At 45.1% G+C, this 13432-nt stretch overlaps 1 protein-coding gene across 3 annotated transcripts in view; it reads left to right on the top strand.

Moving 5' to 3' along the window:
• PALS2 (protein associated with LIN7 2, MAGUK p55 family member) overlaps nt 1-13432 on the top strand; it is an 86252-nt gene that overhangs the window by 34686 nt on the left and 38134 nt on the right. The window contains exons 2-4 of one of the 3 annotated variants that reach the window (XM_066585620.1): nt 4972-5072; nt 8134-8286; nt 10274-10423. In XM_066585620.1, the coding sequence (XP_066441717.1) occupies nt 4974-5072; nt 8134-8286; nt 10274-10423 (402 nt within the window). In that variant the 5' untranslated portion in view covers nt 4972-4973. Of the gene's footprint in view, nt 1-4971; nt 5091-8133; nt 8287-10273; nt 10424-13432 lie in introns of all 3 variants that reach the window. The other 2 variants (XM_066585619.1, XM_066585621.1) reach the window with 2 other exon arrangements.

The raw sequence follows: 13432 nt of genomic DNA, 5'->3' as shown, positions 1-13432 counted from the left end.
CAGCCCTTTCCTCTACCATAGCCTTTATTGGAGAGCTCCTATGCAGACCTATGTGTTGTATGTTACAGACAAGTCCTGTCTTCAGGCTCGCACCAGTGTATTTTGGCTGCGTATTACACAGCAAATATGCATGTAACGTGCCTATTCATAGCGTGTTTTATGGACCCATGGGCTATAATGGTGCGTATTGCACACTAAATAGGACATGCTTGTTGGGGGTCTGTCAACGGAGACCAATGCGAATGTTGCCTGAGTCTAAATTAAGAGGAAATATTATATCGAGTACTCGTAGATGAGAACCATAAGAAGCCACTACACACACACAGTCTAGTGATATCAGTATGAATTCTAGTTTATTTTTGAACATTGCTGGTTATATGCAAGATGAAAAGAAGGCGTTTCCAAATGTTACCTGATACCAAGTTTCAATGTACTTTGCTGACCAAGTCCTCATTCCAACAGATTACAATATGGCTGTAAATCAAAAGCCTTCTAAACAAAAGGTATCAGCAAAACTGTGTGAAGTGGACATCAAACAGTTACATATGATCGTAAAGATGACTCCATACTGTCTGAGTACGTACTCAATTACACCTCTTCCCAGACCAGAATGTAATCTTAAAAGTCCATCAACAATTTGCACATCAAAGAGGGGGCATTGGTTCTAGTTAAACACATAGAACTGGTTTTAGCCACCTACTTAGTATTCAGTACCTTCTGATCAAGAGTTCAGAATTGTGATCAAAATGGCTGAATGAAATCTAATTAATCATACATTTAGTATTTTAAAATCATCATCCAAATAAACGCTTGAATATACCTTTTTACATATGATTCTATATCCAAATTCTACTAGCAACTTCCGGAATGTTTTACATATTTTTCATTTCCATAATACATAACCTTATATAACCAAATAACTAATGTCACATTTATTACACTGTTTCCTTATCTATCTTATGTTAGGTTATTTAAAATATGATTAACCCCTATCATGCTGTATTCTTATTTTTTAAATGTGCGTAATATGCTGGTCTGAATGGGCAAATGTTAAACTATGGGGCTTTTGCACTGCATATTATGCATATAAAATGCACCAAAATACGCTGGCGTGAGTCAGCCCTCATTCATTCCAGCTGTCCTCTATTCTTTGTAACTCTCTTTCGTCTATAGATTGGCAAGGGGAGCTCACGTCTGACCAGCTCACATGACCGTATCTCACGGTACGCAATGACATGGAGCCCTGGCTGCGAGCCGCCCATCACAATGTAGTATCTTAGCGTGCATGCGTATTTTGCGCAATTCGTGTAAGCAAGAACGTGCGGAATATGCTATATAGACATGTTCGTGTAAGCCCGGCTTGTATATGCTGGTACAGAGAGCCTGCCTGAAGGGGGCCACAGTCATGTCTGTCATGTTAAGGCCAGGCTCACATGAGCGGATTTGAATTGCGGTTTGTGAGCACGATGTACCGTGTATTATACAAGTGTGCAATTCAAATACATTGATTTTCTCGGTTAAAAGTAGCATTTTTTCATTGCATGTAACGCACGAGTAAAAAAAGAACGTAACATGTTTTATTTTACCAAATATTACGCACAATTGAGCCCTAATGTTCCCTATGGGTGCTAAGTGTTGTACTTATGCAATTACATTGTGAATGTGCGGCGTCGATGCGCAACGTATTTACTGTGTTTTTAGTGAGAATTTTTTTTAAAAGATTGCTCAGGACTGTGAGAGAGACGTGCTGTCATGCGTGGCGGTACACCGCAGTAAAATGCTACATTATACATGCAGCATTTTACCGCACGCTCGTGTGAGCCCGGCCTACCTGATGATGATCACACTGATGCTGTCACACAGCTATGCTAGAGGAGATAACAGCTCATCCTCCTGACATATGGTTTGTAGCTTATTTAGAAGACTAGAGGAGCTAATGATAAATTGTGTCCCCTGCAAAAAGAAATAGTATAGCTGTGCTGATGCATAATGGGATAGATGTGAAGGTTCGACCAGAATCTTGATCAAGTTGGTGACTGATAAGGGGGCTGCACTGCGGGGAGGAGGCTGATAAGGGGGCTGCACTGCGGGGAGGAGGCTGATAAGGGGGCTGCACTGCGGGGAGGAGGCTGATAAGGGGGCTGCACTGCGGGGAGGAGGCTGATAAGGGGGCTGCACTGCGGGGAGGAGGCTGATAAGGGGGCTGCACTGCGGGGAGGAGGCTGATAAGGGGGCTGCACTGCGGGGAGGAGGCTGATAAGGGGGCTGCACTGCGGGGAGGAGGCTGATAAGGGGGCTGCACTGCGGGGAGGAGGCTGATAAGGGGGCTGCACTGCGGGGAGGAGGCTGATAAGGGGGCTGCACTGCGGGGAGGAGGCTGATAAGGGGGCTGCACAGCGGGGAGGAGGCTGATAAGGGGGCTGCACCGCGGGGAGGAGGCTGATGAGGGGGCCGCACCGCGGGGAGGAGGCTGATGAGGGGGCCGCACCGCGGGGAGGAGGCTGATGAGGGGGCCGCACCGCGGGGAGGAGGCTGATGAGGGGGCCGCACCGCGGGGAGGAGGCTGATGAGGGGGCCGCACCGCGGGGAGGAGGCTGATGAGGGGGCCGCACCGCGGGGAGGAGGCTGATGAGGGGGCCGCACCGCGGGGAGGAGGCTGATGAGGGGGCCGCACCGCGGGGAGGAGGCTGATGAGGGGGCCGCACCGCGGGGAGGAGGCTGATGAGGGGGCCGCACCGCGGGGAGGAGGCTGATGAGGGGGCCGCACCGCGGGGAGGAGGCTGATGAGGGGGCCGCACCGCGGGGAGGAGGCTGGAATTCACAAAGGAGACCTGCAGAGTGCAACAGGCAATTAGATGAGGGGGGCAAGGATGGAAAAACGTGTGTTTTGCTGGACTGTCCCCTTTAAAGCAGTTGTGGCATGTAGTAATGTTTTAATGAGGGATAAATAATATCTAGAGGGCAGTATGAAAGTAGCAGGTGATTGACATGGTTAATCTGTTGAGCGGATTGCAAATGCTGGACTTATGAGGATAATGTATTTTTAATGCTATGCATTTGGACTACGTACTTTTGTATTTGAAATTTGGTGATCATTGACTTTAAACTCTCTATTGCTTTCCATGCTGAGCTGCCGGATAGAACTAGTAGAATGCAAGGTTTTCAGCAGTCCCGATCCGTGAATTTCTAACCCTTTTTTGTGCCTTACGTACATTTTGATATATGTAATCAGATAACGCATTTCTACTCGGATCGTGAAAACAAACACAGGCGTCCTTGTGAGTTCTGCATGGGGGCCTGAACACGTCCGTCTTATTATTTTTATTGGCTTTTGACAGAACACCCTGGTTTTTCACAAATAACATTCTGTACGAACTCTGTAGTCTTGCACTAAAAAGCATTGCTGGGGATCTATTATAAAATGAAAGCTAATGGGTCATGTTTTGTGTTTGACTCCTGCTTTACCCTATTGATGTGAAAGAACGGGGCATTCTGTAATTTCAACATTACTTTAGAAGCTCCCCCCAAAAAAACCTTGTGCCATCAGAAAATGATGTATTGTATAAATTGTTTGTATGTTAATGCTAATCGTATTTTTTTTTCATAGATGTCTGTATTTAAAACAAATCAAAATCCTGCACTTTTCACTACCGTGATGTCCTGAAAATAAGACCCTGTCTTATATTTTTTGCCCCAAAAGAGGCACAGTGTCTTATTTTCAGAGGCGGCTTATACTCACCTGGTCCGCGGCATCAGGGTCCCGGCGCTGGTCTCCAACGCTGCGGCAGGTTGCCGTGTCAGCCTGACTAAGGATTTTCTTTTTGGTAACGGCGTTTTGAACTACCCTGCCTCCAGCAAGCGAGTGTTGTGATTGGATCGAGCGCCAGCCAATCAGAGCTGGCGCTTGCTCCAACCAATCACAGCCATTCAGTGATATCAGAGCTCCGACTTTGATTGGCTGGTGCTCGATCCAATCAAAGCACTCGCTTGCTGGAGGTGTGGTAATTCAAAACCCCGTTACCAGAAAGAAGAGAATCCTTGGTCAGGCTGACATGGCACCCTGCCGCATAATCAGAGACCAGCGCGTGGACCCCCGGACGCTAGCGACTGGGTGATTCCGCCCCTCAAATAGAGTATCTAGGGATTATTTTCAGGGGAGGATTTATATTTCAAACCTTCCCCGAAAATCAGGATGGGGCTTATCTGGGTAGGTCTTATTTTTGAGGAAATATGGTATGGCCTTTTAAACCTAAGGGCTCTTTTACACGGGACAACTCTCGGGCGCAAAAATGCCCCACAGCTGTCCCAGCAATACAAGTAAATCTTATTTGTATAGCGCCAATGTATTCCGCAGCGCTTTCAGGTAATTTTATTGTGAAATAGAGCATGCTGGGATTCTTTTTCACGCACGTATCTACACACTCATGTGAATGGATCAGTAAAGATCCTGGTCTCCATTCACTGCGCATCGCGGTAAAATCCCAGTCGTGTGAATGAGCCTTAACAGAGCAGGAAAAGTAAAATGAAACTGATCCCAAATACAGGTTTGAACCCGGCCTGAGGTAATCCTCCCAAAAAAGTGATGGGACGGCATGCAGGCGTTGTCCATTACCCTGAATGTATGTTGTGTAAATGTATGCGCCGATGTGCCGCTCGCTTCCCCGGTGGCAAGCAGCTTATTCACTTATCTTCAAACAGAAATTTAAATTCTTGTTGAGCGCTGCAAAGTATTTAGTAAAACTGCTGATACAGAAAGGGAAATGTTCTACTCTCTTTATAGTCCACCCGCGGATCCGATTCCTTTTGGTCTCTTGTCTGTGCGCTTTGCCGCGGTTAATCACATTCTGTCTACGGTCAGTCAGATGCAAGACAACACATCTAGTGATGGTGCACTCAGTGCTGAAGTACAAACTTCTGTATGTCCTTACAGGAGAATGACACTTAAGATGCATTTTTCCTGCTTTTTTACAGCAATGCAGCAAGTCCTGGAGAAGTTAACGGATCTTCCCTCTTCAACAGGGGCAGAAGAGATTGATATCATTTTCTTGAAAGGGATTATGGAAAACCCCATTGTAAGATCTCTTGCTAAGGTATTTTTATGGTTTGGAATGTTATCAAGGTACCAAAAATATGCCGTCACGCTGTTGCGCGTGTTTGCTAGGAAATGTTGTTTGCATGTGTGATGCTCTGCTTTAAAGGGGTTTTGTCATTAAAAAAAAAAAAATCAATACCTGCCTATTCCTCCCCAGGCAGTCCTCTTACCACATTCTCCTCGCTGATCTTCTCCTGTTTCCTGCAGTCCCCCGGGTCACATCACCTCCAGCCGGCCGGATCCTCTTCTTGTTATGATGCATCCATTCTCTGCATTCTTCTTCCGGCAGGTCAGTGTAGGTTATGTCACTAGTGACGTAATGTTCACTGTCTAGGAAGGAATACCGATCTATTGCCAAGACTCGCTGTGAGAGTTCATATACTATTGCAGAGAGACAGCGCGCATGCGCAGTCTTGGCAATAGCTCGGCACTCCCTGCTAGGCTATGAACGCTATGTCACTAGTGACGTAGCGTACATAGCCCTGCAGGAAGGAGACTGCAGAGAATAGACGCTTTGTCACCAGAAGAAGAATTAGTCGGCTGGAAGTGAGGTGACCCAGGGGACTGCAGGAGACAGGAGAAGATGCTGCAAGAAGACTGATAGGGGAGGAATAGGTAAGTATAGAATTTATTTTCTAATGACAAAACCCCTTTAACTGTGTTTTAAATGATCACTTTTGCTCAAAGAAAAAGGTTTTCCAGGACATCAGTAGGTGATCAGTGGGGTTCCTCGCCTTACAATTCCCACAGGTAAGCTGATATGAGGCCAACTGTCCTTGTGAACTGAGCTGGAACCAGATAGTGCTGTCTGTGGTGTAGTGCCCTGGTTTAGTAGTGCAGGCACAGCGCTCATTGAATTTAATGAGAACCGTGCCTGAAATACCAACTGGGTCTGCTGCATTATGGTGACAGCTGTCTGCTTCCAGCTCTTTTTGCAATGACAACAGACTCGGCCATCAGCTGATCGGCAGGGATCCTCAGTGGCAGACCCACACCGGTCAACTATTGATGACCTATCCTGAGGATAGCTCATCCGTAGTAAAATTCTGTTGCTCTCCGTGTCTCTGTAGAGTTGTATACTGTCACGGTTTAGCCATAACTTAGACATAAATGACACATCCACATGATCTGCCATAAGTTTGGTAGGTGCGGCTCCCAGAGGTGGGACCAGTATCAGTCTCCAAAATGGGGTCAGGCATCCAGGCACCTAAGGAGTGGGTAGGTAGCTACGCACATCTGCGCCTCTCGTAATTCCTTTATATGGGAGTTATAAAAATAGGCAAGCTTGTTGTCATAAGTCGCATAAAACTGAATAGAGGGCCGTGCGCGTGCGGTGCTACCTCTCCGCCCAGAGGGCCGTGCGCGTGCGGTGCTACCTCTCCGCCCAGAGGGCCGTGCGCGTGCGGTGCTACCTCTCCGCCCAGAGGGCCGTGCGCGTGCGGTGCTACCTCTCCGCCCAGAGGGCCGTGCGCGTGCGGTGCTACCTCTCCGCCCAGAGGGCCGTGCGCGTGCGGTGCTACCTCTCCGCCCAGAGGGCCGTGCGCGTGCGGTGCTACCTCTCCGCCCAGAGGGCCGTGCGCGTGCGGTGCTACCTCTCCGCTCTTCCTGATTTATATGTGGTGGCTGTCTGACCAGTCAAGATGGGGTCTATGACCCCGGTTCTAGAAAGAGGTGCAGTCACATCTGTAAATGCTGCTGGCTGGTTAATATATATATAGATAGAGAGAGAGATAGATAAATATAAATAAATTCATTTATTTATTTTTCTTTAAGGTAGATATTCTACCGGCTGTACGTTTTTCAGAAAGGCATGTCTATGATCTATAATTGATTTGCCGTTCTAGGACCAGGGATACACAATAGTGTTTGATTTAGTTGTGCAGAGAGTCTGTTTTCCAGTAAAATATAATTGAGTTTTATTCATCTTGTGATTTCGCTTGGCAGGAGAAGTGGGTACTGAGGTTTAGGCAGTTGACAGGTTTATAGGAGCTGGAGAGCTGACTTCTCTCTGCTCGGTGTACGTGAACATTGTTGGTTCAGTTGCACACTATGCCGTTATCCCGGTTCTTCTTCACCCTCGCCTCTGTCTTTTTGCACTTCACTACACTTTGAATTGCTATTAACGGTATAGCGCAGCTACGCATTCAAGAATTTTTGCTTGTGCAACTTGAAAGTATCCAACATTAAAAGAAAAGCCAATTTACAAACTCATTTAGATTCTCCTTCAGGACTTCTGTCTACATGTTAGCACATCAAAGTGATTTTATGACTCATAATTACAGCAGTTACTTGAATGTGTAATTGACACTGGGATTCTGCATCGCGCAGGTAGTTGTACTAATGCAATATTCATTACGTCTTTACACGGATACTACAACATAAATCTGGTTTTTAGTATTGGTTAAACTCCCATCGTTTAAGAGAGAAATAATCCATAGGCCACACAGCCGCAATTAAATTGTATAAAATAGAGGATTTGTGCACAAAAGCTTTAGATTTTTAACCCTTTCCAATACAATTTGTATCTTGGTTTTCCTAGGGGGCGTACTCTTTTTCTGCCATAATACAACGGCGCTATCTGCTGGCTAAAGCCAGTACTGCATGAGGTGACAAGTTCGATAGCCTCCGACAGCAGAGAGGCTGGCAATATACAGTAAGAGAACCCCGACGGATGTCTTGCAACATCGGAGCTGTACAGCCTTAAATCATAATGTCTTCAGACGTCAGACAGTTGATTGGAAAGGGTTAACTTCTAAGCTGTGGCCATTTTTCTTGTCCCATATAGTTGAGTCTGTGGTGTGAAAATATTGTATGTATGTGGTTGGTTTGTTTTTTTTGTTTTCTTTGGGTGGCTAAAACTACAGGATGTTGTGTTCTAGGTCTGTGATTAGGACCATGAATTTTGCTCCTATACGGTTGGTACATTATGATACATTCCATTCTCAGATACGTATGCTAATGCTCTGTGGCCTCATTACGCACGCTGTTTGGTATTTAATAAACTCGTTCATTTCATTTTATTCCACCTTTTTCCATTGCAGGCACATGAACGTCTAGAAGACACAAAGCTAGAAGCGGTTAGTGATAATAATGTTGAACTGTTGCACGAAATTCTTGACGATATTAGTCCATTGGCACATGAAGATAAAAATGTTGAAGAGCTTGTTGGTATACTGAAAGAACCCCATTTTCAGGTAAGTTTGAGCTAGAAGAAATGTAGTGCATAGAAACCTCCATCTTTCGACGTATAAGAATAAGATTCTGAGCTTTGTCGCTGCATTCCTTGTTTTAGGGTTTAGCTGGAAAATGCAGCTACTAAACGGATGTATGTGAAGCCCGTGGCTTCCAATGGCTTCTTTCAGGCTACAAAACATCTCTCACGTGAAAGAACCCATTTGAAACCATGGGCCTCACATACATGAGTTTGGAAGGGAGGTCGCATTGCAACAAAATTGTGCGATTTTTGTAGGCCGTATGAAACGGGCCTAAAGGTAACTTTTACATTGGGCAACTATTGGCCGAGTAATAACTCGTAAGAGCAAATTCAAACGATAGCTGTCCAGTGTAAACGTAACCACCGACAGGGCGACAAGCAGTCACTAGTTTTTTTTTTCATTTCAGCTTGCAAAGAAAGTGTGTGTGTGTGTGTGTGTGTGTGTGTGTGTGTGTGTGTGTGTGTGTGTTCGATCGATCACTGATCAAAAGTCTTATTGTGTAAAGTCAATCATTTGTATTTGAACGACTTGCTAACGAATTTGCATGGAGATGCCCTATATGAATGCTATCTCAGGAAGAAAATTACTTTTCACACGCTTCAACGACTTTTCTGAGCGACTATTTAAATGATAGTTGCTCTGTGCAAAAGTACCTTTAGGGCTCCTGTCCACGGGCGAATTTTCACTGCGTTCCCTGTGGCGATAATCCGGCCGCAGGAAACGCATTAAATGCTTTCCATAGCGTTGCTATGGAAAGCGCAGCCTTCCCTGTCTACGAGCGGAGAATCATAGCGATTCTCCCCTTGTAGCTGGCATTTCGCAGCATGCTGCGAATTGCCATGGTTCTCCGCGGTCAGCCTATCTGTCAAAAAGGCTCACTGCAGAGATCCGTCTGCTTGCTCCTGCTCCCCGGCGGTGGAGATACGCCACAGGATATCGCAACGCCCCGTGGACAGGCAGTCTTAGGCTCACTGTACACATTGGATAGCTGTTGCATGTGAACGCTTTTTCTGCACTCCCGCTAATCATGCTTGTGTTCTCAGTGAGGAGTAAGGGCCCTTTTTACACAGGCAGATAAATCGTTCAGATTGCCGCGATCCAGCAAGAATCTGAATGATTGTCGTTCTGTCTAAATGCATGCAGCGATTGAACGATAATTCGTTCAGTTATCATTCACCCAGTTTATGTATGCATAAGGACAGAACAAATATCAGCCAGTGTAAACGGGCTGTCTTTCATCTAATGAACGACTGCCTGGTACTGTGGATGGAAGCTGGCCGGCTGGAACGATCGCCGGCCTGCTCCGCCTCCATTCTCTCAGTGATGATCGTTCCTGTGTAAAAGCACAATGATCCATCGCTGGGACACCTGTTGGGTACCCGCACCAGACCGGTCGTTCCGGGTGAAAGGATGCTAAGCTGCAGCCGGGCACTGCTGGCAGTGGCTTATCTATCATGAGAACAAAAAGATCAGGCATGCTGCAATCCCAACTGCCCAGCCTTCTACTATAGGGGGAAAGTTGGGAGACCCCCAATGTATAGTGGATGCTCGGATTTGGCCAACATTCATATGTGTATGGCCACCGTAACTTGAATACTTCAAGATATGTATGTGAATTGGAAACTAATAATATGAAGTGTTTGTCTTTTCAAGCTGTAACTCTGAATAATGCGTTCTGTGCGCTTGTTTGTATAGTTTGTGGGATTCAAGCAACTGCAGCTTTGAGCTCAGACAGCAGGGGAAGCCCAAGGAGATTGGTATCATAATCGCATCCCTGCATTTCAGCTCCTGTGAGCACATCCGTTTGTGACTCGGGAGCTGACAAATTTCCTCTAATCCTATTGTTGCAGACAGTGGAAATTATTTAATAGCATTGTCAAACTGATGTTAATTGTTAAGGCCAATCAATAAAAATGATTAAAAAAAAATTTTTTTTTTGCATTACTAATAAAATCTCTCTTTTTAGAGTCTTTTAGAAGCCCATGATATAGTTGCATCAAAATGCTATGATTCGCCCCCTTCAAGCCCTGAAATGAATTCTCAAATGAATAATCAAATGGCACCAGTTGATGCTATCCGCATGGTTGGCATTCACAAAAAAGCTGGAGAACCATTGGTAAGTTATTTGTTACCCATGCAGCTAATTTAAATGTACACAAAGAAAGCTGGTAGTCTTGTTATGTAACTCTTATGAGGGGTCCCACTTGAAGCCATGCTATAATTAGTCTGAAAAATACAGTAATTAGTACGCAGTGTTGGTCCTAAGATGCACCGGACTGAAAGACGCAACAAAAAAAAAATGATTTCCTTCCAATTACAACTTGCTGGGGCTCTAAGGAAGTTGAGGCATCCATGTCACTAACTTTAGTTGTCTAAAGGCCCATTTAGAGAACAACGATTAATCGCTTTTGAGCGATCATCGTTGTCATTTTACAGCGCAAGATGATTATTCAATATGAGCGATCATTTTGTGCTGCCAGCGGAGGATGCAGAAGACAAGCGGGGTGTTGTCCCCGATTGTCTTCAACATCTAGCTGCCCCCCCGCTCCAAGCGCTTGGCTGTTATACAGCAGAGCGCTCCGAGCGGAGGATGTAGAAGACAACCGGGGTGTCCCCGCTTGTCTTCTGCATCCAGATGTTTTCTGCACGGAGCACCCGGCTGTTATGGAGAACAGAGCTGTGTCTAAATGGGCCTTATGGTAGTGCTTCCTTTTTTTGGGGTATTCTAGCATAGGTTAAGGGGTTAATAGCCAACAGTCCGCTCCCGTTGAAGGGGTATTCCAGTTAGTGGGGGAAATTACAAGTTTTCACCCATCCACTGAAAACTGATAGATCGGTGGGGGTCTGACCGCTGGGACCCCCATTGATCCTAAAAAGCAGGAACCCCCATTTCACAATGCAGGATCCCTTCCACATTTCTGCAATGTAGCAGTGAATGGGCTGTAGTGCAAATGTCTGCAATGCAAGCGTTATTTACATATACAGCCCTGCTGCATATTCAGTGCATAAACATAGAGCCCAGCAACACACATACATACATACATACATACATACATACATACATACATACACATGCACAGAAGTCTGTGCATGATTATGTATAGTTTTGCACACTGAAAGTTTATAATCCTATTACTCTGATGCCTCCTGGTGCCCCAGTCTGAATCCTCCTGACATCTTGTCATATTACAATCAGGTTAGCAAGGTCCTATATACCAGGACCGTTATCTGTACAGCTGCTGCCTGTTCCATCGATGTTGAGGCTGGGAGGTCAGTGTTTCTCTCCCATAGGTGTCTCCAGAAGCTGAATGTGATCCTGCCTAGTGCTGATCTGTGCGAGAAATGTGCAACCTCAGAGTTCTCTTAGTGATCCTGCAGAACGCTTTGAGTCCTTTTTGCTGATTAGAAAGGAAGGAGTCTGGAAGCCACTGGAGCCACATATTACATCATAGCGACCAAATGTCAGCTATACAGCGCAGCACTACACCGCACCATAGATACCACTTGCTCCATATTGTAATGGGAAACATAACTTGGACAGTGCAATACAGCCGGGCATCATTGATGTAAAAAGTCTTGCAGGTCTGAGAAACTCTCATCCCTTTAAATGTAAGCCTAGTGTATGATGGAACTGCAGCCTGGGTAAAGACCGGGTGTTGTAGACTTTCATTGCCTCCATTCACCGCGTGTTACGCAGGGTAATACATGGTGATAATAGGCCCTTGTGAATGAGCACTTAGTCGAGACCGCAGTGCAAATACTACAGTAAACCCACTATGTAGCGGTCAGGTGGCGTCCCAAGTCGGTCTGCCTGTTCCAGGACTGATGATGTGGCCTCCTTAAGCTGAGGCTCTGCTGCAGATTCTGTGACACAAAACGTGGGAGTAGGGGGAGGGGATTATTTTATTTTTCTTTGAACAATTGCTTATAATTCCTGCATGTATTCAGTGCTGATTGCATCCTTCTAGTTATGCCCTAAGGGAAAATTAGTTCTATTCATCTGTTTATCTAGTGTATACATGTGCAGAACAGTTCTTACAGCATGGCTTTGTGGTGTATAAAGTAGCCCTTGTTCCTAGTTTTACTATTCCTTTATATTATGATACAGTTTGTAGCTGCATTTTCAGACTCTTTAATTCCTGTCAAGCAAGTATCTGGTGTCTGTATAGCAACATGGTAATGTTTGTTAACCCCATAAGGACTGTCCAATACGCCTTTTGACAGAGGCTGTTAAGGGGCTTTATTCTGATGCGCCGTCTTTTAATGACATGGGGAGCGGGTGCTCAGATGTTGGGTAACAGCCTGGTTGCTGCTCAAACAGCGGGGACTGTAGAAACCTTCGGCCCCTGCTGTTTAACCCTTTACATCAGCATGTGAACGCTGACAGGGGTGTGTGATTGCAGCGTTCCTATAGATTGCTATGGCATCTGTCTACCAGCTATGGTGGCCTAGTCGGACAAAACTGAGAAGTTTAAAAAAAAAAAAAAAGTCAAAACACCACCTTTACTATGTAAAAAAAAAAATCACGTGGTATCGCTGCGTTCGTAATGACCTAGAGAGAAAAGTAGTCATGAAAAAAAAAAACATTGAAAAAGCTAATTTTTGCTTCTCGCCTTATGAAAAATGGAATAGTAGGTGATCATAACGTCGCATGGATCAACAAATGGTACTATTTTTAAAAGTATAACTCGTCATGTCAAGAAACACCTTACACAGCACCATTGCTAAAAACCGAAGAATGGCAGGGGTCATTAAATGCAGTTCTAAATTATATATATTAAAATTGACGGGAAAAACAAACTACTCCCATTTAGTATTGGTGTAATCATACTGGCCTGCAGAATTAATTTAGCATATTTATACTGCATGGTGCATGCCGTTAAAAAGAAGGGGGAAAAACCACGCTGGAATTGCAGATTTTTTTTCTTAACCGTGTCTCTAGAAAAAATGGAATAAAAAGCAATCAAAATGTTATATGCTCCCAAAAATTGGATAAATGGAGACTGGAGTTCATCTCGCAAAAAGCGAGCACTTTTAGAGCTCTGTCGATGGAAAAATAAAAAGTTATGGCTCTTGGAATGCGGAGACACAAATCTTTAAAAAAAAAAAAAAAAGTGTGTACAGA

The sequence above is a fragment of the Eleutherodactylus coqui genome, chromosome 12 (assembly GCF_035609145.1).
Source record: "Eleutherodactylus coqui strain aEleCoq1 chromosome 12, aEleCoq1.hap1, whole genome shotgun sequence".
NCBI lineage: Eukaryota > Metazoa > Chordata > Amphibia > Anura > Eleutherodactylidae > Eleutherodactylus > Eleutherodactylus coqui.
Note: the sequence above shows the minus strand (reverse complement) of the source record. Positions and strands in the feature narration are given on the sequence as shown.